This window comes from Malaya genurostris, chromosome 1 (genome assembly GCF_030247185.1).
Source record: "Malaya genurostris strain Urasoe2022 chromosome 1, Malgen_1.1, whole genome shotgun sequence".
Taxonomy (NCBI): Eukaryota; Metazoa; Arthropoda; class Insecta; order Diptera; family Culicidae; genus Malaya; species Malaya genurostris.
Genome location: NC_080570.1, coordinates 66,336,653 through 66,364,245, shown reverse-complemented (window position 1 = coordinate 66,364,245; position 27,593 = coordinate 66,336,653). Strand labels below are relative to the sequence as shown.

Sequence of the window (27,593 nt, the reverse complement as noted above, 5' to 3'; positions counted from 1 at the left end):
CACAAACTTAGATTCAAATGAAAGGTCTTGTAGTCCCATACAAAATTGCTAAATATTATTTTGATCCGACTTCCGGTTCCGGAGTTATAGGGTAAAATGTGCAAAAAAATGAAAATATGTGTTTCAACTTTTCTCGTAGATGGCGCGACCGATTTTCACAAACTTAGGTTCCAATGAAAGGTCTTGTGGTCCTATACGTAATTCCTGAATTTCATCTAGATCCGACTTCCGGTTCCGGAAATATAGGGAGAAGTGTGTTAAAAATTGTATACCATCACTGAAAAGGGCGAAAAACCATAAAAAGTTTTCTACATCGACCTCAAAACTTCCCCAATTGATAGTTTTTATCAGTAGACGGTCAAACAAACCGATTTCGATTATTCCTTTAAGAATCGAAGAAAATGATTTTGAAGAATACCACAGTATTATATATGATAGTACGATTGATATGAGAAAGGCATCATTACACCACTAGGTGGATTAAAACAGGTTTTCCCATTACACACTACAAGAAGGTTTACAACTTTCCTTACAAAACCATCAAAGAATTGCTGAAGCAAATGATTTACTAATGGTAATAACCAAGTCATGTTTATAACAGGGATGAAAAGTCATCACTTGGGACTGAACATCTATTGGAATATGGCAGAGTAAAATTATATTTGGTGATAACTAAAATAATAAGGCAAGATAGAAGCATTATTATATGAGACTGCACTTGCGTTGTTACTCCGTCTTTGTCTAGGACCAGTTTGCACAATTACTGCATTGTTTCCTAAAATAGAGTTATCAAAAAAGTATTTTGGAAGGGTAAGAAATAAATGAACCGATTGTGGAAGATAGAAAGCTGTTAAATTGGTATACAGATTTTAAATGTAAATTCCCGAAATTATAATAAATTAATTTTGCATTTATGTCAGTCCCACCTTATACAAACTTTGAAGAATTTAGTAGTAGTATTTTTTTCGGAGGTGTTTCAGAACATGTTGATCAATTTCCATACGAATGGAAATAAGTATCCAATTTCTCGATCATTTTTTGTTTATAAAGAGTTTCAATAATATAAAAATCGGTACACTTACTTTTCGAAAAATTCTTTATCATGCTGGCTCACTAGTAAATTATTATATTCCATATCACTGTTAACGCTACGGTCTGTGTTTTTTTTAACGGTACAACTGATCTTCCTTTTTTTACTATAGCGAGTCAGCTGACCACGCGTACGCTTTGTAACGAATACCATGCTGCTACACTGCTGAATACGAAATGACGAACTGTGTGTTTCCTTTTGTGCGTCTTGTTCCAAGAATAAAATTCCATCTACTATAGGGCCGCTTCCACGTTTCAATGGGTCCGGGCTCAAGCAATATTTGTGTGAGGACCCCCGAGAACAAGTGATGAGAGCAAAAAAGGTCCCGGTTATATCATTTAATTTATTTTTTTGGTCAATTGACCCGGGGCCTGTGTAAAAGCGGCCCTGATCTACTAACACTTGCACTCAAAGCATCGTTTGTGCAACCAGTATGATGAAATATTCACATACACAGCCGAAGTAATTTCAAACCAAGCCAAAGAGGCCGACTCGTGTGTGTGCAATAATAAAAAGCGGCACATTTTCTCGGACATCACTAGCAGGGGTTGTGAGAACTTAGATTGAAATGAACAAATTTTATAGTACCATAAACTACCATTAACTTTTTTTCCGGAAGCGACTTACGGAATTATATAGTCTAGAAATGTCTGTTTCAACGATAACGAAACGAAGACCAAACAGCAACTGGCCTCCGGTGCCAGAAATCATCAAATAATAATTTCATAGATTACATTTGGAATACATTCCAATTATAACTAATAGTTCATCATACCATGCAGTTAAAATTATTTAGTGAATCTTTTCTCAAGCACATATTTGGGGCACGAAATTGAATATAAAATTATTTCGTAGTTCCTTATTATTCAATCGATTTTGAAAGCAAAATCAAGCGTTGATTCATTGTATTCATAATAATTGAAAAACCAATGAATTCCAATAAGTTTTCCATGCTGACTGGCTCGAAGCTTACCCTCAATGTTTATCACTTTGTTTGTATATCATGTTAATGATCGATAATACTTGGCTTGTATTCATTTCATTCAGTAGCTTGCTACAATCTAAAATAATACCTGTTATATGATATCACACAACCAGGCTTTATTGCTTCAGCAACATCAATGCATTGAACTCAACAAAATTGGACATTATTGGCATTATAAATGACAGTTACTTAGGAAATAAACAATTTCTTACAATACCCATTTTATTGTATTCAACTCGTTTCTATTTCAACACAAAACCCAATGCTGCATAAATTCGCGTCATAATTTTATATGTAATTTTTGCTCACGATATAATGCCACCGTGCCCACCGTGCATTTCTCACACCACCTCAATACGAAACAGCAGCGCGCAAGCAATAAAAAAAATGCAAAAAAGTTTATATAAACTTTTTCAATTTTCGGTTGTTTTAGCTAAAATTTTATAATTTTGAGTTGCATTTTCAGATTCTTTGTGAAATTCTGCTACAAACACTAATTTTCAGTTCTAAAATCATCCCCGTGGAACGGAACAGTAACCGTTTATACATTTCAAAAACCAATTACGGCTCGGCAAAGCAAAATTTCAAAATTCTAAGAATACTTAGTTATGATAAATTTGATTTCGAAAACTTAAGTGTTTTTGGTTTTTCGAAAATCGGTCTAGTTTTTGAATAATTGATCAAAAACGCGATTTTCGCATTCCGCTACATTTCACCTTAAGGTCTTAAGGTCTTAGGACAAAGGGTCGCGTGTTGAGTTTTAAATCGACCACGTGGCTCGCTCAATTCCCTTCACGCATCGTATTTCTCTTGTACTCTCTCGTATATGAGCAAACTGTACCGGGTTGCCAGCATACATTTTATTATTTTGATGAGAAGTTTTATCACATTAATCTATCGTATGGGTTGGACATTACATGGATTCCAATGAACAATGAATGTATGTGTGTTTGGCACCCTTGTCGAGCCAATTTTATTTCTCTCTCCTTTTTTAGAATGCTATCAGGAAACCAAAGCGAAAAAAATGGCGGATGCATTGAAACTGACTTTGTTTCACAGTAAAATACAAGACTTTATTTTGATCGCGGTAGCATATATGTTTTTATGTACTAATCGCATCTAAGCTAAATTATCTAGACTTTTTCACGGTAGATTTATAATACAAGCCTTCAAAGCCGAGATATTCGATGAACAAATAGAAATATGCATTTCCGATCGTTCCATTTTTCTGCTGTTCTTCAGTCAGAAAAAAAATACAACACGACCGCTAAACTCAATGAATCATTCTGAAAATTTCACAGAATATTCTCAACTAAATTTCGAAGACATTGTCAGGTGGGTTTTTCTACATTCTGTACCGTTTCCAAGAAAAAATTTTTTTTATTTTTTTTTTTTATTTAAAACGGGAAATAGTAAAATTCCTACCACTTTACGGTACTGTCCTCAGCCCTTAATGATTTACTTCTGGTCGCTTTTGCCAATCAAACCTTGACAGGTCTGCAGAAGAATTCGACAATAAGTGACATTTGTCAAACAAGGGATTAGAAAAATTCATTTGCTTTATGCAGTTTTTTTTTCATTTCCTAGATAAATGCATGCTTCCGACTCGGTTCTGCTTTTTATTTTAATTCTGATCTTGCTCTTAAGCTGAAACAACTATATTGTGAGACATTGTGACATTGTATTCTTCTACATGACACGTGATTTGTACCTATATTTCTTCTCATTATGTGTGACATTTGGTAGCAAGGAAAATCCCATTGAAGCTTAAGCTCATTAAAACTTCAGTTCCGACAAGTTTCTACGCGTGTTTTGTACCAAGAAACTGTTATCGACCAAATGACACATAACTGATTGTAGAAATACATCTATCGATTACAAGCTGATACTTCTACAGCCAAGCAAAGACATCATATTAACAAGATATCCAGCTCTCACATTTCCCGAACAAATCATTGGCAACATCCTAGTTTGCGAGCATTACGCCTTCAGGCGTGTCCGCATCGAATCTCGTACATAGAAGTAGGGGAGAGAAATGTCAAATTCGTGCGCGCCAAAATATCAGTACTGCACACCCATACAATTGACATAATAGGGTAACAGAGGTATTTTGGCCACTTCATATATTTTGGCCCACCTAACAAACTTTATCGATTTTATCGGATTTTATCCATGTTAAGTAACCCATGTTGCATCAATTTGATGCCTATCATATTAAATTACCTATTGCGGAAGGGTTTTTCAAAGATATCACAACATTTGGTGGATATTTGTACAAAGTGGGCCAAAATAAAATCAATCCTAAAGTGGGCCAAAATACCTCTGTTACCCTATGTTGAATGTGATGCCGAGCGATGGCGGTGCTGAACGGAAGATTGATTTCGCTCCAAGTTGACAGGGTCTGAGCTAAGCTAACTTGGTACAAAGAAACAGTTGAACATAAGATTTACAAAAATGGTAATCATTCTCTGGTTACCTATAAAATGTTTTTAGTTCACCAGTTCATCGTTTATAGTACTAAACCAAAAACAGAAATTAAAAAAAATATTGAATGCTGTATGCTTTCCAATTCCAGCAAAACATCAACCAATGGCTCCATGTTTTCGGCGTAAGTTCGGTGGTTGCAGTAAGCAGTTATTTGGTATTCCAAATCTTCGGAACGGCCGAGATCCAACCCTGGAATTACCCTCTACCCGACGCAGAAGTGGTATCGACTGACGATTCAGCCGTAATTGCCAATCAGCCGATGCTGAAGGTGGGAAGAGCCGGAAATGGCCTGAAGTTCGACGACGAAGATGACGATGATGACAATAACGAAAACAGCGATAATTAAAATTGTTTATAGAAACAGCGCCTCTTCAAGGTTACCCACTGAACGAATCTGGGTTTCCAGGTACATAGTGAATTCGATTCGATGATCAATTTTGTATATATTCCGGCTGAAAATACTATATATTTGTTTGAAGTTAGCTTAAATATAAAGTTTAATGTTAAAAAGCATACAGTGATGATAAACCAATTCCAATGACAGATTCAAATACACACTAACAACTTTATGTTTACTTGTACAAGCACAGTTAGTATTAAACATTGAGTTTTTCCAAATGGAATGAAGGAAGAGGTGAGCCATGTATATAAACATGTATATTTACCAAACTAAATAGAAATACGGGCATGAAAAAGTGAGAAAAAGAAATAAACAACAGTGGAAATTTTTACTAGAATTGTTTACTGAATAGCGACTTAGATAAAAAAAGATCTCACTTTGTTTTAAATGTTAACACGATACAACATACTAATTTATTATTTTGTGAGGCAATTGTACGTTAAGAATGATTTTTTTCATCTTTGTGAAATATCCCGTTGCTCTGTTGAATTAATCCGTATTTGAAGGCCACAATTTCACATGCGTTCATTGGAAGCCCATCGAACAATCCAACCTATTGTCCCACGATGACAGTTTCTTTTTGTTTACTTTCTCTATCACGAATTTTTGACACCCAACTCTTTACATTACCTTCAAGTCAAAACACATAAGGTTTCGAATAATATAGAAAACTTTGGATAAATTTATATAATAGATCCGTAAAATTTGAAAGAGAAAGCAAACAAAGAGAGGCTGTTTGGTCCTTGTGTCCGTGGGACAATAGATACGGTCCGCTGTAACTAACGCAAACTCACACAAAAAAATTCCTGATTTTCCACTTTAGAAGTTCAGCAGTGTTTTCAGTGGAACTGTTGGCGATTTGAAGATCTCAATAGGTTTGCAAGATCCGGTGCTCTGTATGAAACTCATTGCAACAAGTAAGTTCCTCGAACACTTTTAATCGTTTCAGATTCAGATCAGACAAGTGATATGAAAATAACTTTGAATATGACCATTTAGCGTCGCAACTAAGGGTGTCGAAATTTTCGAATTATTCGATTTTTCAAGGGTGTCGAAATTTTCGAATTATTCGATTTTTCAATGATCGAAAAAAATTTCCAAACTAATCATTATTAATTGGTGAATAATCATTAATCAATTACTCGATTAATTATTCGATTATTATCATTGTATTTCTGTTGATTATCTGATGTATTCAAGTATTGCTCGTCCAAGTCATCTTTCCGGAGATAGAGTTGAGTTTTTATTTTGCTCAAATTAAACCAACGGGGCGGCAATTCTTATTTTGCCCCGGGCGCCGAATTTTCTCGGTACGCCACTGGCTGAACCGATCGAATTTCGATGTAAATAAATATTTTGTATTCCATTTAACGCAATTTAATTTTATCCGCCTCGGACTTCAGGTTTCGAAAGTATAGGTCAATAAATTATCTAATTGACAAAACAAATCCACACAAACTTTAGAAATTTAGGAGCAGATTCTAAAACTATTTTAGCTTGCAAGTCTTGCCAATTGATGACCGTAAAAATTTACTACGGCCATAACGGTTTCCGGGAACAAATTGTCGAAAATTCCAAACTTCCGTCGTTTTCTTACGAATCCAAGGAATTTCTCGACCAAATAAAATTGATTATTAATAAGTGATTTATATTTTCAGTTTACAGCATATATAATTTTAAGGCAATCCGTATCCGAACATTCATATATAGTGTTTTAATGATGCAGCCTTACTTCGAACGAAGAAAAAACCTCATTTTTGCAACGGCAATGTTACAGTTTTTAAAAAATATCATGTGGAAAATGGCCAAAAAATGGACTGCCGAATACTGCGAATAAACTAGTGCTTTATCTGTTAGTTGCTCGAAAGAAACTAACTTTGGCACTCCTGTTACTTCTATAAAATCAAATTCTTGCTAAATAGTTTTTAATTGGATTCAATCGAAATGGTGCATGAGAGTAAATCAACCAACTGGATGAAAAATAAATCTATAATGAATAATATTCAGCATGGCATATTTTTTCATTGAATATTCATTGCATATTGCTATGGCTCGTTGAGAGCTGTAAAAACGCATCTCCCCGTTACAGCAAAACATTCACTCAAATAATGTAATGAATGTAATGATTAGTTTGGATTCTTAATAATTTAACACGAATGTTTGGGGTTAAAAACGGTTTAACTTAAACATATCACATTTTTGCCATCAGTTCCAATTTTTTTTCTTGTATTCAAGAACTGCTAGCCTTTATTTTATCAGCTCTTGATGTTGCTTTTCTTTCATCAAGTTTCCCTGTCGTTTTATGTCGAGTTCTTTCTCTTTTAGCTGCAAAGTTTTTTTCGAATACTTAGTTATTTCTCTAACATTATTTCTAATGCTTCTAATGTATTCTGTTTGTGATTTCAAAAGTTTTTCTCGATTTTTCTGTTGATTGCTCCGTGGCAGACTATGCGAACGATGAATGTTAGCATTTTCGTCTACTATCTCCGGATTTTCATTCTCTAAACAAACTAAATTTTCATCACATCGTTCAATTTTACTGGATAGTTGATTCGCTGGTGTGGTCGATGAAATTGCGTTCGACTCCAGTCCAAACATACTACCAGTAGTAAAAAGGACACTGTTTCTCTATTTGCTTTGTTTACAAAAGTTTTTTGTTACTGCTATTGTTCACCGCCACGTCCAATGAAAGAAGACTTGAAACGGCTAAACGATTCCAAAACTATTATAATTGGTTTTAGAGATATTTGCCGTTTCAGCAAACCTTTTCCCTTTTGCTACATGAAGTTTTTTCTCCATGTGAGAAACCATCGCCTCGAATTGCTTTCTATTCGTTTCTTTCAACCTAAGTATTTGTATTAAAAACAAATTGTTCATTGAATACCTTATATTCAAAGAAATTCATAAAATAAAATAAACGAAGACAAATTTCTTTACAACTACCGTTTTGTATCCATTTTCACTTCGCGTTGTTTAGTTGGTCTCAATTTTTGGTTTCAATTCAACGGCGGCAGTTGCTCAATCGCTGAAAACTAAAGATTTTTTACAAAGGCATGAATTTTGCACAGCAATTTAATATTTTTTTTTATAAAACACGAATTTAATCAAAATCAAACAAAATTTACATTCGCGGTGAAAGAAAATTGAAAATATTAACCTTTTTTTTTCAAATTTGTCTTCTGTCACTTGCTTTATCGGTACCGACTTTAAAACTCACCCGTAGTGACTTCTGTCACCGTGATTCGACTGCAAGAATACGGCGAGAGTTCATCGGAGTTCACTCATGGGGACTTTTGTCACTGCATTCGACTGTCAGAATCGTGTGACTCGGGTGACTCGACTTATCTCACCTCACTCGACTCGCAGAATAAGGGCCAGTGTTATAAAGCAAGCGATCCACTGGTTTCCTGTTCCATGTCATAAAAGGCCACAAAAATAGAAACTCCTAAGTCACGGTGTATTTCCGTGCCGAGGACTGAGTGGCTGCAGGAGGTTAAACAATGGAGTCGTGAACGGAATATCTTGGGTTTTTCCCTTACTAGATACACGCAATTCTTGGCAATCGACTTTGACTTGCTTCGGCAAGCAGAGATTACAAAGCTAAGTGCCTAACAAATTGCTTTTGAACTCGTTCAATTCGCATGCACCACGAGAGCTGATACGGTAACCAAACTGATGAATCGTTCTCAAGAATAGGTCTTACGAGTGAGCAGTATAATGCCTTCAAGCAATGAGGATCTTTAAAATCCTTTGCGATTTTTGAAATAAATCCCTACTGACGTGAAGCTTTTGAAATGATCAGTGATCGATGTGAATCAAAGGTCAGGTTTTCATCCAACAATACTCCTCAATCGCTCACCTGGTTAACTCTAGTCAGAACAGAGCCTGTAATTAAATTTCACAGGATTCAAAGTACGGTGGAACGTAATCACCTGACATTTTGCCACACTAATGATTAGCTTGTTTCTGTGACAAGTTGCAGCAGTTCAGTCAAAGCTGAGTCATCTCCAAAGGATGGTCCTAATGGCGATGACAGGAGCATTCACGACAACTCCTACTGCTGCGCTACTGTGCATTAAACCACTACACGTATTCCTAAAACAAGAAGCATTATCTGGTGCATACCGTCTTAAGGGTACAGGGCTACTAGCCACACTCGCTTAAGGTCTCAAATGGTTACCTGGGATGAGTATTTACTCGCTCCTAGTGACCTAACTCTCACATGCAGTTTTCCTTTCAAAACATTCAATGTGAGCTATCCTCTTCGTGAGGAATGGTTGACTGGTTATTTGGAACGACAACTTGATGAACACTTGATGAACAGTTTGTTATACGGACGGTTCTCTATTGAATGGTCGTGCTGGTACTGGTATCTACTGTCGTGAAAAGAGGCTTGGTAGATACTGTACTGAATTCCAAGCAGAAATCTACGCGATTCTGTGTGGAATACAATCGGCACTTCAGCAGAGAATCTGTGGTAAACGAATCTATTTTTGTTCCGACAGTCAGGCAGCCTTAAAAGCACTCAGTTTGAATGACTCATGGTCGAATCTAGTGATGGGTACCCGGCCATTCTGGTATTACTGGAAATGAATGGGCTGATGAGTTGGCTAGAGCTGGTGCAACGAATGATTTCGTTGGTCCGGAACCATTTTTACCACTTTCAACTAGTTGGATAAAGCACAAGTGAATGAATCCTTTCTGTATTCACCTTAAATAGGTTTTTTAGCAGATTGTTTGGCATCCTCTATGGGGTACCGAATTTACTTCTGCTCGTACATACTGCGAATCGTTCTGCATTCTTCCGGGAGTGCAAAATGGTGTTGCTTTTGTAAAATCTCTAAATCCTCTCGGGGATTGGAGGTTTTATTAACTGTGCATCGTTCATCACAAACAACGCACATAGTAACAACCCTAAATTGGTTTCACAGCAGATTGTTCGGGACCTCGTAGAGGTTCAGAATTTATTTCTGCTTCCACTGGATGTGATCCCCAGCAGATTGTTCAGCATCCCTTAGGGATGCAGAATTTACATCTACTTTTTTGTGTTTTTGTGTCGTCAATATTCCCCATCCTTCTGGTCCAATCTTTACCATTTCCTTTCAATCATTCCCTCTTATATATCGGGAAAATGATGCTAAAAACAAATTGATGGCAAGGCACGAATCTCCAAATATCAAGGGGAACATGACATTTGAGCCAATTTGTTCTGATTCCTGATTTCTGATTGACAGCTGTCGTTTGCTGGAAAATGTAAAAAAAAACTGAAAATATCATTAGACAGCTTTTCGACGTAGGGGAAAGTGTTATAATATGACCCCGGTTAAAAACATTGAGATATTTCAAAATGTACTGATATATTTTCTTCGAGAATGTATGAATTTCTTTGCAATACGCCTGAGGAACATAATTTTCAATGATTCCGGTAGAAGTGGTGAGAATTGATTGATACAAACACATTTTCCAAAACAACCACATTCTCAATTTTTTCGCTTGCCGCTTGAATAAAGCCCCAGCAACCGTATAATATGCCTCACAACAAATCAGTGGTATGCCCCACAACATGAGACAATGATGCAGTATGCCATTCTAGTATACATCAATATAAACATGAAATTGTTTTGAATTGAAACATACTGCCATCTTTGTAATACATAAGTCATGTCGAACGATTATGTTGCCAAAAACGAACCGTGCTAAAATCGAAACGTCATGAAAAAGGGTACCGTTCATAGTCTATTAGGTGCAAAGAAACATTTGCAAAAAACAGGCTTTTTGGATAGCTATTACCGTGCAAAATCTAAGTCTAAAAGCATATTCTGTTTTCAAGGTCAAGTGTGACAAACATTGTCAAAATTTTAAATTTGGATATAAAACTTGGAAATTTTAACACAAAACTTCGTACAACTCAAAAAGTAAACATCCGATCTCAAAACCATTCAATAGCGTTCAGGGTGACGGGGAAAATTTTCATTTGAGACTAGTTTGATCAAAATCGCTTCATTCACTTGTGCGATCTCGACCTTTTTATTGACAACACACATACATACAAGGACATTTGCTCAGTTCGTCGAGATGAATCAATTGGTATCCCAATTAGCATGTTAAGTAGCTGTACTGTATTTTTCTACTAATTGTGCAATTTATCAAGTTAGTTTATATTACTATTCCAGTATAACTGTTGTGTTATGGAAAAAGCGCATTTTTTCTGTGTTGTGCAACATATCTTCAAGTTCTTCCGTTATTGCGAATATTTATTCATAACGATTGTGCAACTGATACAAAAACTCATGCGTCGATCTCATCTCAAATTCAGTAATAAAATCAGCGATAAAACAATTGTGAAACTCGTGAAAACTACTACGTAATGTCAAAAAGAAATGGAATGACGGATACAAAAACATAACAAACTTAATTTCTAATGAATAAGTTGCACATTTGATTTTCAACACAACTGCTCCTGACACAAACATGTATCTAATCTGCACATGAAAAGTGATATTGCTACATATTGTAGAATTGATCTTTTGTCGTTTTTCTAACTTTTGCGACAACGAACTGCATTTTTATGGTGAAACACGTATTCATACGTCCGAAATCTTCAAGCGCCTTTGAATTAACGTATTTTGATGATTGTACACCAATTTCTATGAAAATAAAAGTCTATTATTTGTAATGAGAATCATTCCGATGATATGATGATGGTGTTTAAAATACGTGTATTCGAACATTCTTAAAATTTTTAGACGATTTTGATCAAACTAATGTGTTATTGAACCTGAAAAATCTCTAAATAAATTTTTCTTGAATATTTTTCCAATATAGCATCAATGGTAACAGTGAGTTGAATAGAAAATGGTTCACGCAACGTAATGACTTATATTATCTAAAATACAGGAAACATTAACATTTTATTATTTAGGAAAGAAATGCTCTTTTTTATCAGTTCAAATCTTCTAGTTGAATTAATCAACAATACAGTACACTGAGCTAAATTTTCTTTTTCACATTATATGATATTCTAATGATTTTGCACTATTAGCATTTCCAATAAGAGTTACAAGATGTGTTCAACATCATGTCAAATATATGAGATAATCTTATGAAACATAAAACTCTTCTTAACATTATTTTTACAGGATTTCCATATAACGAATGACATTTCCAGTCTGAGTCAAATTTATTGGCGCGTCTTATAACCATTACTAACAGATCGGCTGAAAAGTTCGTATCGATTCTATGAGAGGGCGCCACTAAAATTAAATCCATACCATTTTCAGTTAGTACCAACCTTCAAAAGATACGTGTATAAATTTGACAGCTGTCCGATTATTAGTTTGTGAGATATTGCATTTTGAGTGAAGCTACTTTTGTTATTGTGAAAAAAATGGAAAAAAAGGAATTTCGTGTGTTGATGAAACACTACTTTTTGATGAAAAAAAGTGCCGCCGATACCAAAAAATGGCTTGATGAGTGTTATCCAGACTCTGCACCGGGCGAAGCAACAATTCGTAAGTGGTTTGCAAAATTTCGTACTGGTCATATGAGCACCGAAGACGGTGAACGCAGTGGACGGCCAAAAGAGGCTGTTATCGATGAAAACGTGAAAAAAATCCACAAAATGATTTTCAATGACCGTAAAGTGAAGTTGATCGAGATAGCTGACACCCTGAAAATATCAAAGGAACGTGTTGGACATATTATTCACGAATATTTGGATATGAGTAAGCTTTGTGCAAAATGGGTGCCGCGTGAGCTCACAATCGATCAAAAACAACAACGAAAAACCATGCTGAAATTGAACGAATTGGGCTTCGAATTGCTCCCTCATCCACCGTATTCTCCAGATTTGGCCCCCAGTAACTTTTTCCTGTTCTCAGATCTCAAGAGAATGCTCGCTGGTAAAAAATTAGAAGCAATGAAGAGGTAATCGCTGTAACTGAGGCCTATTTTGAGGCAAAGGACAAATCGTACTACAAAAATGGTATCGAAAAGTTGAAAGATGGCTATAATCGCTGTATCGCCTCTGATGTCAATTATGTTGAATAATAAAAACGAATTTTGGCAAAAAAAATGTGTGTTTCTATTAAACGATACTTTTCAGCCGAACTGTTAGATATCCGGACAACATACATACACAACTTACACAATTATGAAGCGCATATTATATTCACTTCGAATTTATTTAGATAGGTTCATATATACCATATGACTAGTTAAGTATAATATATATATATATATATATATATATATATATATATATATATATATATATATATATATATATATATATATATATATATATATATATATATATATATATATATATATATATAACTTTCAATGGAGGTCATACGAATAGTAGATAATTGCAAACTACTACTTTTCTTTGAGGATTCAAGCTATACTAGTATTCCGTTCGGTAAGGGAGCACCTCATGATATTTGCGAAAGAGAAGTGAGATCCCGAGACTGAAAATAAAAAAAATGAATCTTACTAGACAGATAGAGTAATGAAACGTACCGGATATATATTCCATGGTCCGTTAACGCATATCCTTGAACGAAGTTGGATGAGCTGTTTTTTCAGCGATTTAAAATTACATTGAGATGCGGAACTTCCAGAAAAAAAAATGGTCTGGAGAAGCTGACGAATATCGAGGACACAACTATTCCTTCAGCTTCAAGCAGTACGATTCACGACTTTCATCGGATTTCCATATAAATTATATGGAATATTTTTATAACTTTCATTATGATAACGTCCATTTAGATTTGACGTACACATTAAATAAAAATTATAAGTTTCTATATAATTTCTATGAATTATATTCGGCATATGATTCATATGACAAATCTAATGAATATAAATAAGATTTTCATTTCAGTGTATAGTCAAGTCATACACCTTAGCGGGCCCGAGTTTTGTGATACGCACTGTATGCATTACACGCTCATTCAATGTTACTCTCAAGTGAGCAATTTGTACTCACTTTTGCTTATTTAGTTCAAATGTCAAAAAGTGAGTAATATTGATTTAGAAGAATGAGTAACTTCGACTCAGTTTCTAAATCGACAACAAGTTTTACTCACAGAGGTTTGAAAACGTTGTGTAAAAATTTACGTTCACTGAACTTTTCCCTTTGTCGAAGGCGGAACTTTCCCTTTGTCGGAAGCGGTACACATTAACAAAATGCTGCAATTCGCGCAGGTTGAAGACGATAAGTAAGCGTTCAGTCATATAGCAAGTATTTTCTATATTTTTTTTCTATATAAGAATACATCAGAGCATTTCTACCAATGCTGTACAAAATGCCGTACGTGGGCAACGTAGGAAGGCAGACGGATCCTTTCCAATGGCCGATGAACAGGTAGCGAATTCGTTGGATATAAGTAAGTCAGTATTTGTTTAACGTAAAGAATTCCCTTTTCGAATCCCTTATTCAATTCGCATGCTATTGAGTCATATTTACTCACTCGAGCTAACTTTACCATTTGTAGCACTGAGTAATTGTTACTCAGAATTTGACAAATACCATATTCACTCAAAAGTGAGTAAACAGGTTTTACTCACTATAGAGTAGTTCCACTTTTAACGAAAGTGAGTGAAATTGTACTCACTTTAGAGTAACATTGAACGAGCGTGTATTTTGGTAGGCCCATGTGCTGAAGTTTCTCAAGCGGTAATATATAACTGTGAGAGTAACTATAATGAACTTAACTTTTCGTTCAATATCTTTAAAAAGTGATGTCCGGTCTGCTCATTTTTTTCGCAAGATGAAAACCGAATACAAATTATCTGATTGATTTTTTTTTATCATTGCGTATGTAATGCTGTATTTCTGCAACTTTTATGACAATAAAGTTTTGCGTTCATTTAAACAGATAAATCATGACAATATTTTTGCAAGTTTTGAATTTCATATCATTGTTTTTCTAAATCTGAAAACGCTGCATACACTGACCTAAAAGTTCACGAGGTAGCTAAAACTGTGCGGACTCAGCAGAAAAATATTTTTTTAAAGCAATGTTCTCAATTCGGCTTATCATTTTTTGCCTTGCGGAGAGCATCATTTCGCTAATTTTTCTTCCACAAGTGATTTATAGAAATTTCGACGTATATTGTGTCCGATACAATTATGACAGCGGTTTGGAATTTTTTTTTGATAAGTAGCACTATTGATATAATTAATCCCGTTTTACATGACGTTGTGAAATTTTTTGAAGAACTTCTATAACTGCTATTGAAACATGAACAAGTTGGTGATTAGTTGCACAATTATTTTAGATGTGCTTATAAAGTTGTTCTACAGTGATTTTTTCGGTATTATTGTGAAACTTAACAGTGATAAGTTGCACAGCCAATTGTAATATATTTAAAAATCTTTCTGAACATATCTAACATAAAAAACAATTCTAAAGCAATTGTAGAACATCTTGAAATTTCGATAAGTTACATTTGCTACTTGGGATATAACACTAGGCCCTCAGAAAAATTTTCTAAAGTGTGAACGAATTCTATACCAATTTATATTTATAAACAAAGGTGAAAAGTGCTGATGGTTCACTATCCAGCCCGGTTCATAAAATAGCCTTGCGTTAGTTAAAATTTAGAAAATCATTTGTAGAGGTCGATCTAAACGGCGTATCACTAAGGAAATGAGAGGAAAATATTCCGTTGACTCTTTGCGTGTATAACAAAATCTATAAGTATTCATAGATTCAGCTAAAATAAATTAACGACTAATAAAAAAAATTATAGCAAAATTGAAATAATATTTTACTCATTATTACGCAAAACTAACTGCAGATTTCGATTCAGCACCCCAAAATTACTGAAGGTTCATTTGTTTTAGTAGATTGAGGGAAAATTTTTTCGCATGGGTAGCATTTGTAGCATCGTTCTACTGTTCAATTGACATGAATACGAAGCGTTTTGTAGGGAAAAAATGACCGTTTTCTTTTTGATGCAGTATACACCGTTATATAAAAGAGGTATGCATCGCTAGATTTATTCTATCAAAACTTTGTAATATATATATATTCTAAAAGAGCACAGATCATCAAGGGATCTGTCACGCATGCGGTAGAGGATTGACATCCTTAATCGTCAGTATTCTCGAATCTACACACACAAAAACAACGCCAAAAACGCAATTAACAGCAGCAACCACAACATAAGTGTGTGCAGAAAAAGTTACTTCGCAGCGTTTAGCGGAAATTATTCGATCCCCCTTTTTTTAGAAATAAATAATATATTTTAACTCAACATTTTATTTCATTAATCAGCTTGATTTTAACACTGCGAATTTGTTTATGAGGAATTTCCAAAATTCTCTTTTCGAGGCAGCTAGCAATACGATGTATCCATAGCTTGCAGATGAATGTTGCTCTCACCGTAATAATGCAATAACTCCGAAAGACTGTTTCAAAATCCAACAGAATTTTTTGAGGATTGTTGAGTGATTTAAATTGTGTTTACACCAACACATGAATTCTCAGTTACAAGTCCAAAGGAATCTTTTCCTTATCCAAATAAAAGTCCATTATCCTAGAATGATTTATATTTACAGTTAACAGCAGATATAATTCTAAGGCAAGTCCCTATCCGTTATTCGCCAAACGAGACGTATGCTCCGTTATGTTAGTAACAATTTCACAACGACTTATTCATTTATCTCTCTTACTAAATGCATCATGTACAATAATTAAATACTAGCAAACATAAAAATGATCAATAATTAAAATAATTCATTAATTGCGGTTGTTGAGGCATAACCGAATACTCAAACTGAACGGGTTGACATTTTCTATTTGAAGATCACCAGCGGATTGAAAATCACATTCAGCAGATATTTTATTCCCCGCAACAAATCACGCATCCGAGCGTTTACTTTCAATCTGTCAGTGATATGAATTGAGGTCAGCTCTGAATTCTGACAGCGAATACAACCCAATGAGTGAAGCTCCACTAAGGGATTTTTTCGTCCCAGTCGCATATTACTACGATCGGATCGTCCACCGGCGGTTCCCCCTAAATCGAACTGCAGATTATCAAACTCACTGTCAGCTGGGGAATCCATAGGTGCCGACGTTGTCGCACTAGCACCCGAGTGCAAAAAGTTGCGCAAGATACCGATAAACCAGATGCGATCACTGTTGTTCAAATTCTGGGTGAAGTTGCCAAACGCGTGCTGCGCTCGTAGCGTCACTTCAATGGGCTTCGCCAGTAGTCCCACCGTAGGCATGCGAACTTTTATTTCGTACTCGTACCTGGGAATGGAGAGCAAACTTGGATTTAGTAAGTGTGTATAAGAAAGATGATCGGAAGTACAAGTTATATTACGATTTACTAGAGGAGAATCAATTAATTTCCACAAATAGCATTGAATTGATTGACAGACAGATTATTTTCATAGAAACATAACACTCACGTATTCCATTTATCCAGATGACAACGCACTTGTTGTTGCATGAAATTCTTCATCTCTTCACAGTGTTGTTTTTCCTCGGTGGGTCCGCAGGTTGGTTCCACTCTCTCTCCATAGAAGCAAGCAATGCGATCAGCCAGCATCTTAGGAAGATAACTGTGTATCAAATCCGCTCGCAAATTACGTCGACTGATGATTTCCAAGTCGAACACGCTTCCCTCCCAACGAACCACAGTTCCATCCAGATGGGCGCATCTCAGCTGAGTATGAATTTTATTGCCTAGACGATCCCACGCCGGTTGATGACAAAATCTGTAATAAGATTCCCAGCTGAGGCTGTTCGGTGGCATTGATTGGTCCTTCGATTGCGGTCTTACAGTACTCGATTGATACAGTTCAGCGGTTTCTGACGTATGCAGGGTTTCGAAGTTTGACATCATATGGGGCAATGTCAGACATACCGTCGCAATAAGACAAATAGCGATCTGGAGAAATGTGATATATTTCTCGGTTCGACGAGATGCAGCCATATAGAAGGAAATCAGGATGGCGATTATCGCGGCACTGATAGAGGACCACAGCCGAACGGTAGAATCTGTTAACGATAGCAATTCGATTGTAGCGAACACTGGAATCAGCAATGTCACAATACCAAACAGCGGCAGGAACAGTAGAAGGCCTGATAGACCTAGCGCACCACGAGCCTAGCAGTAAAAAGAAATCGGTTATTTGAAAATACTAAACACTAAAAAACATGCAATTACCAATCCGAACATAGTGGCCGATTGTGAACTAATGATGCAAATTTGCAACCAAGCCAGTGTTACGCAGTGAGGGATCAAGTACTGATACACTCCTCGCCAACGGCGCCGCCGGGCAATTAACGTTAGGAATGCCGGTATAATCAGGTACAGTAGGGCGCGGCAATTCAGACAAAACTCAATTCCATTTCCAATGACAAACGTTGAAAAAGCCGGCACTTTCAGATCCAGAAAACGCCATCCGGTTGTGACAACTGAATCCATCTCGTACGGATATTTGGCTAACACGTTTAGCCCAAAGGAGAAAAGAATCATATAATCGGGGAAAGGATCCGAGGACGTGTACATGAACGCCACCATCGTGATAAACGTGAGTACGAAGGCAACAACCGTAATTTCTGAAAATGGCAACCACTGGTCGTTGATGTTTGGATGAAGCATGACGTTAATAAAGAATGCCACGAAAAAATACAAATACGGCCGAAGGTTGTTACGAAGGTACTGGTTCTCTGAATCATCCGTGTTGAGATGTTCATCGCCGTATCGAAGAAACAATCCCGACCACATTCGGAAATCAATAAATTCGTGTTTACATTTCAACATTTTAAAACTGCACAGAACCATCACGATCAGACTGACGTAGTATGCTCCTACTGGAACTAAAGTAAGGAGATTTTCCATGGCAAAGAATGAGTAGGCAATCAACATTAGAATCATTTGAATGCCGGAAATCCCAGATCCGGGAAAGGAAGCCATCATTGCTAGAAGTCGGTGGTATAGGAGCGAAAAGAACATTATGGGATGAAAAAAAGGCCTATGAAAGCAAGGTATGTGATCTAAACTCTGAGGATTGGGAATAGACAGCGTCATGCAATTGCTCATAAAAGGCAATCTTCCATTCGAATAGTTAACCGCAGCCGACATCAGGTTGGCTTCCGAAATGTGATTCATCTGTTGGAATTGTCCAGATCTACGATTCAGTCTACTGACACTGGGAGATCCATTTCTATCAGGACTCGCTTCCAGGCCGATTTCACCCGCTTCAGCACCATCTGGCCGGGATCTTCGTCTTTTTTTGTCCAGCCTGTAAATCTCTCTCATACGTTTTTCCAACTGAGCAGCCGTGACATATTCTTCACCGTTGGACAGTGAAGCGAATAATTCTTGTGCAGCCCGTCTAGCAGACCTTTCACCGGCACTCATTGCCAAACAGGTTCGAACGTCCTCTTCGTTCGACCCGTTTATACCTCGTCCCGTCTGATAGCATTCGTTAAGCATCTCGATTGCTTGCTCGTGACCTTGTTGGGCCGCTCGTAGCAACCAGTGTACTCCCTGAGCATGATTATGCGGGGGATCCACTTCTTCAGTCTTCTCCAAAATCTGTTTGGCCAGTGTGTATTGGGTTTCTGGACAACCATCTTCTGCAAAATGGTACATCAAGTTACGCAGAGAATTTTTATCTGTAAAAGAACATATGGTCAGTTTGCTGTTGTTGTTTTTTCACTTTGATTGCTCAATGAGATCATCATTCAATCACTTTTTAAAGTGTTTCGGAGTCATTCCAAAACGAAGAACAAGAATAAGATCGAACCATACTGATCGAAAGGAGAAAAGCGTTTCCAAATAAAACGGCCGAATCTCTTCTGAAATTAGCATCAACTGTACTCACCAGCGATGTTCCATTTTTTTCTGTTGGAAGCTGCATTGGATCCGTTCCCAACTGGAGGACGATTAGCCCAGCTGGCCATCTTCCATAAAATCTATGCAATTTTGTAATGATATCGTATCAACTACGAAACCAAAAGGGAACGAACACCAAGACGAACACTGTTTTTAATTTTGACAACGAGAAAAGAAAACATCGGCAGAGCGACCAGATAGAATTTCTCGATTGTTACACAACAAACAAATCGTATGTTCTGTGAGACGCCAGAATTGAACTGTTCTCAATCACAAAATTTAGTTCAATGTGGCAAATTTACAGATAAGTGTTGTTTGTTACTAATTTATTGAAAAAGTTAAAACAAATGCTCTAGGGTAACAGAGGTATTTTGGCCCCTTCGTATATTTTGGCCCACCTAACAAACTATAAGGATTCAATCGATCTTAGGTAACCCTAATTGCATCAGTTTGAAGCTAATCACATTAAATTACCTATTGCGGAAGGATTTTTCAAAGATATTAAAACATTTGGTGGATATTTTTACAAAGTGGGACAAAATAAAATCGATCCTAAAGCGGGCCAAAATACCTCTGTTACCCTATTTATCAAATGCATAATTTCCTTATAACAGTGTAATGCCTGAACGAACATTCAAAATACTACCCTATTTTATTTCAGTGTGTAACAGCTATCTCATATCGCTCGAAAACCTTACAATTGTACAAAATGTTGTCTTCTTTACCGACATTTGTTTCATATTTCACAACGAATTTTTTTTATCGATATTTGAAATGTCCTTATTAGTGTCCAGCGAATGCAACTGACAATCGTATTGATGTAAAGGTGTCGAATTCCGATTTCACTTCCGGTGAAACTCTCGACGGGTGAGCACACAGCGAGATTTTCACTTCTAGTCCAGTGAAAAGAAAATGCGTTGGACTATAAACAAAAACTAACTGTGACAATATAGACTAAATTTCTGTGCCATAAAATCGGTGTCATTTCAAGTGAGGTGACACCAACCAGAAGAAAGAATTCTGATTTTTCAGACCTGAGAGTCAAACAATTTAAGTTGACCGGAAGCCAAACAGTGACTTGATGCCTGAAAGTTCCTATGAAATGACATATTATTTACTTAATTTTATTTACATGACATAATTAATCTCTTTCGTCACGTATAATATATTGAAGAATATTCGAGAAGAATTTTAGATCTATTCTAAGTAGCGATTTTAAGTAAAACACATCGTAGGAAGTATTATTTCGTTACTTTCAAAGCTGGGATCTTGGAATTTCAAAGCAATTTTTCCTCTGGAATTATTGTTTTTAATTTTGGAAATATAATTACTGAGGAAATTTTAATTTTTTTATGGGTGGAAAAACTGAGTCTAACATTTCATTTTCTCAAACTCCAGAATTAAACCGAAATAAACGAAGATAGCATTACCATTAGCATTAGCATTAGCATTAGCATTAGCATTAGCATTAGAGACCGCCCGTGTGTTGCTACTCCGTTATTGATCTGGACCAATTGAGATTGCAAAATGATTTTTTGAAGTAACATGTTCGGGAATAACACATTGTTTCACACTGTGCAAACTGTATTGAACCATGCATGCTGATCAATACCGACGCCGGCCACGTCCTAATGCAGATCTACTTGGGAGGGAAAGGATTGTTAGTTCGATGCATGTTGCTACTAAGAACCGAGGAATCCTCTGCATTCCCACATGCATCACAGGAGAGGATACTTTGTTAGTAAATGTTTTAATAATGTTATCATGTGTTTATTGCTCTGGGTAGCCGGCTACCAAGAATGTTTTAAAGTATTATCGTTTTATGTGTTTACTTTGTGCTGGCAATATAATGCACGAAACAGTCAATCTCCGAAATTGACAAAACTCCGGACAGCCGGCTGTCGAGTATGCAGTCACTCGTTTATGCATCTACCTTTCGCGTTCTTTTAGTCATGCAAAAAAAAACACATGCGGATTGATAAAAAAAAAGGTATCATCTCACTGCTAGGTGGATTAAGCACGTTTTTATAAATGAAACTACGTGATACAAAATAAACGAGCGAATAGGATTAAGACAAAAAAGTTGATTCATTGCATTGAAATATTCTAAACAGTTATTATAAAATCATTTTAAATCACCAAACAAAGGTCAACAGATTTTACACGCGTCTTGATTCTTTATTATTTCCGCTTTATTATTTTAATTATTTATTAAAATTATTAATTGGTTATATTAGTTGATCTGGGCAGACGGCTACCGAGAAAAATATTAATTTACTGTTTGAAATATTAATATCAAGTGTTTTTTACTATGTATTCAATATACCGATACATGTCATCTCTGTTATTAACTTTGTAATATAAACGGATTTGCGCAATGGTTGATTTTTATCATTCATTTTATAATCCTGAAAGACAATCAATAACATGGAAGAAGAAATCATTCCTAATAAAACTTTTCTACGAAGCTAGACGGAAATTGATAGGTTGAATAAAGAGATGATTTAGTAAAATAGAGTAATCAGAAGTAAAACATTGAAAATATCTGATAACTGAAAGGAAAAAAAAACTCCTGCAATTGTCGCCTTTTACGACATGGAAGCAGGAACCCAGTGGATCTATTCTTGGTTCATTTTTTTCCGCCGGATTCCACACGGCATCTAGGCTGGTACAGCCCGGAGAGAGCTAATAGGTACTATCAATCTCCTAGTGGACCCCAGCCCCTAATTAAACCGAAATAAACGAAGATACACGATAAAAGTGTATTTGAAAAAGGATGTGATATTTTTCCATACGGTTTTTCATATAACTTCTATTTGCGAGTCAAGTAGATTTATTAAGGGTGAATTTGATTGAGTTCTTTGGAAAGATCACAGAAAGTTATGAAATACAAATGAGACGTAATGGTTTTTTCAATATTGTTCGTTTAAAATGCGACTGGCACCATTAAAGAAGGTGACAAGCGATTATAAATACACTCTCCTACTCAATGCTTGATCGGAGAAATAGGTATAAAGCGAGAGGACTAGTGTTTGATGGACAGAGAAGATGTTTGGATATAAGGTGTCGGTCGGGTGACGGCCAGGATGTAGACCATGTTCGATGTACGTTGCTACCATGTCTGTGAGTTTTAGTGTGGCTAAAACAAGATCAGAGTGGCGAAATGGTAGCGCGTATGCACGGAATGCATAAGAACGCAGGTTCGAGTTCTGTCTCTGAGCGTATCTTTTTCCAAAAATTCATCTTTTCTGTTAGTTTTTCTTTCACTTGGCTTCTCCAATATATATTTCCGCTCAGTCATTGCAAAAACCGTTTAAAATGGTTTTTGAGAACTATTGAAAGTTTTAAAATGGCTTTGAGAACTATTGAAACTTGTTAAGGCCATCATCCAAGTACCATGCGCGCGGTGGTGGTTTTAGGAAATTTTCGATGGAAATTTTGAAAAATTTGAAAAGCTTTTATCTATCTGCAGGGCAAAAATGGCTGAAAAATTCGGAGTATTTTCCGAGTCTTATCAAAAATAGCTCTGAAAAATAAGTGTTTTGTGATGTTTCACAATTATAATTATCTGAAAAAAGGGACGATATAATTTTTTTTTTTTCAATTAAACCTTATGATGGCTATAATGATTACATTCGGATACATTTTTGGAAAACCTTTTCACGCTTTTCATAGAAAATTAACGAATTTCAACGAAATCTGTTATATGAAATTCGTTGATTTTCCATGAAAAGAGTGAAGAGGTTTTCAAAAAAATGTGTCCGAATGTGATCCTTGTAGCCAGCCCAACAAACGATTTTTATTAATGTTTGCCTTTCTGTAGAGAAAGAAAATTGTATTATTGAAAAGAGCGCTTTTTGACTCTAACCCAGAGACTTCCGCTCAACTCGGCTCAACGTAAGTTCTACATTGGCCTGCTAGTTACCGAAGAATCAAAATCAACAGCTAATTGGTATTCAATATACTCAAATGAGCGCGGTGTGCAGCAGACGGAAAATGACATCAACACACCATACACAGTGCAATAGCGACTACCAAGCGAGCTCAATTTTGTCGACCATTCACTAGACAAGCTACTTGTTTCGTACGCAGGCAGCCTCAGACTAAAATGGAAATTGTGACATAGCATATATTTATAAATTTCGTTTTGTGTGAAAGTTTATACTGTAAGGAACGGAGCGATACTTTTCCATGTATGACGTAATTCGTCCCTTCACATCCCCTAGTCATCAAAACGTTTCGTGCGGCCAGTGTAGGTTCTTCCATTCGGTTCTACAGACTTTTTTCTATAAGATAAGCTAGATTCAGTAAACTTCCAATAAGTTTTACCGAGATTTAAGGACGATTTACAATAAAATACCATAAAATGCAGGAAATAGGGTAAAATAGTCATAAAAACGTTTCTTACGACCAGTGCAGGTTCTTCCATTAGATTCTCCAGACTTTTTTACATAAGATAAGCTAGATTTAGCAAACTTGCAAGAAGTTTTACCAAGGACGATTTACAGTAAGGATCTCATGAAATGGATGAATTGGGACAAAATAGCCACCAAAACGTTTCGTGGGGCCAGTGTGGGTTCTTCTAATCGATTCTTCAGACTTTTTTTTACATAAAAGTAGTCTATTCCAGAATACCGAACTCGACTTCATTTCAAGTTACAGAGCGAATGTTAAAGGAAACCCCAAAACTGCTTTACATTTGGGGTAAAACGAGCAGGATTGCGTGCGGCCATTTGTAAACCATTCCATTGAATTCCTTGGACATTTTTACATGAGAAAAGCTTTAGTTTGTTGACCTATCTCAATTTGTTCATGAGTTACAGCATTCTTTGAGGGTTTTCATAGATTTTTTCCCACTGTGGATTGGTTTGGCGCCCCCCTCTAGAAACACCACTGGTCAAACCAAACCCAGTTTCTGCTCTAACGGTTGTCAAACTGTTTGCTTGAAGCTTGCTTCGAACCTGATGCTTGTATTCGGTTTGCTCACACCCTAGTTGCGTATACAGTTCCGTGTAAAGTGTTTATTTGATGAAACTATTCTGAGTCAGTTTTTGTTTTCTCAAGCGAATTTCGACATATGGCATTTTTAATACTAAAAACAATAATAAACCGTTCCAACAAACTGAAAGAGTATTTCGTTCAGTATTCCGCTCAACGCCCAAAAAATCTAATCGCTTTCTTGGTGGGTTATTACGGTTATTATGGCTTCTTTACTCTTTGCGAGAAAATAACAATACAAGAACCCGTGGAAAGTCGAAATGAAAAACATTGACCGGTTTTTGCGTTTTTCGACAATGGCTCTTTACCGAGGATTGTAAATTGCCTCTCAAGACTATGAGAAATATTCCATTTAGAACGTTCACCATCATCGGTGTCTGTACATTTAAATTCTGCAAACCAATAACAAATTTTATCCGTAGTTACTTGACTAATAGAAAACAATTTGTATCCATCGAAAGTGACAGCAGCAACCTTGCTCCAATAAACATTGGTGTTCCACAAGGAAGTAATATTGGACCACTATTGTTTCTTTTATACATTAATGACATAGGTAATTTACATCTTAAAGGAACTCCACGACTATTCGCCTACGACACAGCTCTTTTCTATCCTGATAGTGACATCAGTGCTATTATTTACTTAATGGAAAGTGATTTAAGAACTCTTGATCAATATTTTAATGCGAACTTATTATCATTAAATGCCACAAAGACTAAGTATATGATTTTCCGTTCCATAAGGAAAAGTTTACCAACGCATAATCATCCCCAGCTCGGACACAATATTATTGAAAAAGTTGACTATTTCAAGTATCTGGGCACATATTTCGACCCCACATTAACCTGGGCTCACCACCAGGGCCGGTGAAAGAGGTGGGTACGGTGGGTAGTACTACCCACCCGAAAATTCCAAAGGTGGGTAATTACCCACCTGAAGTTTCCAGCGAAAAGCAATGGCCAGGGTTGCAAACGGTACTGGAGAATGACACGAAACAGCAGACATTCAAACTGCGCAAATGACAGCAGTCGCCGATTGTACTTTGCCACGACTGCAGGAGATGAAAAATGTCATAGATCTTATGACATTTTTTCTCGTGAATGTAGACGTTTGCTCTCATCGATAGCTGTTCTAATCTTTTCAATCTGAGAATGGCTAGCCACAATAAACAGTAGCTCCTTCCAAATTCAACAACTTTCGAGAGGCAGTCGCCAACAAGGCTTAACTTTTAAATTCGTTTTATGTCGATTCTCATGAGGTGTAGGGGGACATGCACAAGAAAGTCTTGCTTCCCAATGCAGACGGTTTTTTGTGTATCCTTACGTGTTTTGTTTCTCTGCACTCCCGTTGGAAGGAAGCGGTTCAGTGAGAAAAGCAAAGTAAATGCTTTGACTTCCAGAATTTGAATGCACTTTTTCGACCAAACAATTGAAACCCGTTTAGCATGAACAAGAATTGTAGAAGTAATAGGAGCGCAAAACTTATTCTCTCTGCTGTAAGATTTCTTGCCTTTGCGTCATATTAGAAAGGCAAAAGCTGCGCTCCTGATACTTCGTGTATGAAATTTATGTAAATAATTGTAATATTTTTGAAACATCTGCATGAACAAGCTTTGTGATTGAATTTTTTCAAAACTGAAATTGAACCGATAATAAAAACACCGCCGTTCGCATTAAATTTATCGCCACAGATCAATCACAGCGGATATAACAGTCCCGTTATGAAAATGTCATGACATTTTGAGCTCGTGACATTCTCGAAACCCGTGACCAAAAATGAACAAAGCAGCTACTTTTCCAGTATGTACCTACACTACCACAAAGCGAACGCTGTGGCTTTGACTGCTGTGAGAGAGTGCGACAAAATTAACTGCTCTCAATGTTGCTGTCGTGTATCGTGGCTCTCGTGATTGCGCCAAGCTCTCGTGTCATTGCGAGTTGGCTACTGTTGAACGTAGCAGCTGCACATATCGTTGGCAGTGACTGTCTTATGCTTGGCAACAGTATAAAAAAATGTCAAATTTTCGCACCCCTGGCAATGGCAATAATAGTATAATTTATACCAATAAGAATATTTTTATTGTAACACGGAATAATAAGCAAAATCAAAATTATAAAATACGAGTACCCAAGGTAGAGTAAGGATGTGAAGATATATAACAGTAAGGTAAGAAGTGACAAGCAAACAGAAGTCTTTTAGTAACTTAACATTCACCTTCTAGTAGAGGAGTTGAGCTTAAGTATCTCATCAATGCAAATAAAACAGTACTCAACCGTCGACTTACACTCGTTTGATGTTGCCGTAGAGAAGTTAAACAACTTTTCTTACTTATTGCCTTAAAATAGGCTTCAGTTGCGACGATGACTCTCTCATTCCAGCCAATTATTTTTCTTTGGAGTGTCTTTTTGAGATCAGTAGTCGCTGGGGGCTAGGTTATGGAAAATATGGTGGATGAGGAACAGATCGGAGCCCAATTCGTTCAATTTGGCCATTGTTTTTATTGACTTGTGGCACGGTGCATTGTTTTGGTTAAAGATAATTGTTTCTTCCTCTTATGAGACTGTTTATTCGATTTTGTTTTTTAAACGCATCAATAATTCAATAAAATGATCACTTTTGATGGTACGTTCCTTTCCAAAATGGTCGATGTTAATTAAACCCGACCATCTAAAAACTGACGTTACGATTGTTCCAACTACCTGTTGCGTTTTTGGATGGCTTTTTCCGTCTGAATGCGGATATGACCCCGGAGAAAAATGTTG

The 27,593-nt window shown here is 36.4% G+C and overlaps 2 protein-coding genes across 8 annotated transcripts in view; one reads left to right on the top strand and one right to left on the bottom strand.

Annotated features, from left to right (window-relative positions):
- LOC131440349 (sialin) overlaps window positions 1-5,399 on the top strand; it is a 45,038-nt gene extending 39,639 nt beyond the window's left edge. For all 7 annotated transcript variants that reach the window (XM_058611588.1, XM_058611589.1, XM_058611587.1 and 4 more), the window contains exon 4: window positions 4,651-5,399. In XM_058611588.1, the coding sequence (XP_058467571.1) occupies window positions 4,651-4,908 (258 nt within the window). In that variant the 3' untranslated portion in view covers window positions 4,909-5,399. The remainder of the gene's footprint in view (window positions 1-4,650) is intronic.
- A 10,650-nt stretch (window positions 5,400-16,049) lies between these two features.
- LOC131440348 (wolframin) lies at window positions 16,050-20,060 on the bottom strand. The gene is made up of 4 exons (XM_058611584.1): window positions 19,823-20,060; window positions 18,157-19,613; window positions 17,396-18,096; window positions 16,050-17,234 (listed from the first exon to the last, which is right to left on the bottom strand). Exons 1-4 carry the CDS (start codon window positions 19,899-19,901, stop codon window positions 16,772-16,774), a joined length of 2,700 nt encoding a protein of 899 aa, XP_058467567.1. The 5' UTR covers window positions 19,902-20,060; the 3' UTR covers window positions 16,050-16,771.
- Between the last annotated feature and the right edge of the window lie 7,533 nt (window positions 20,061-27,593).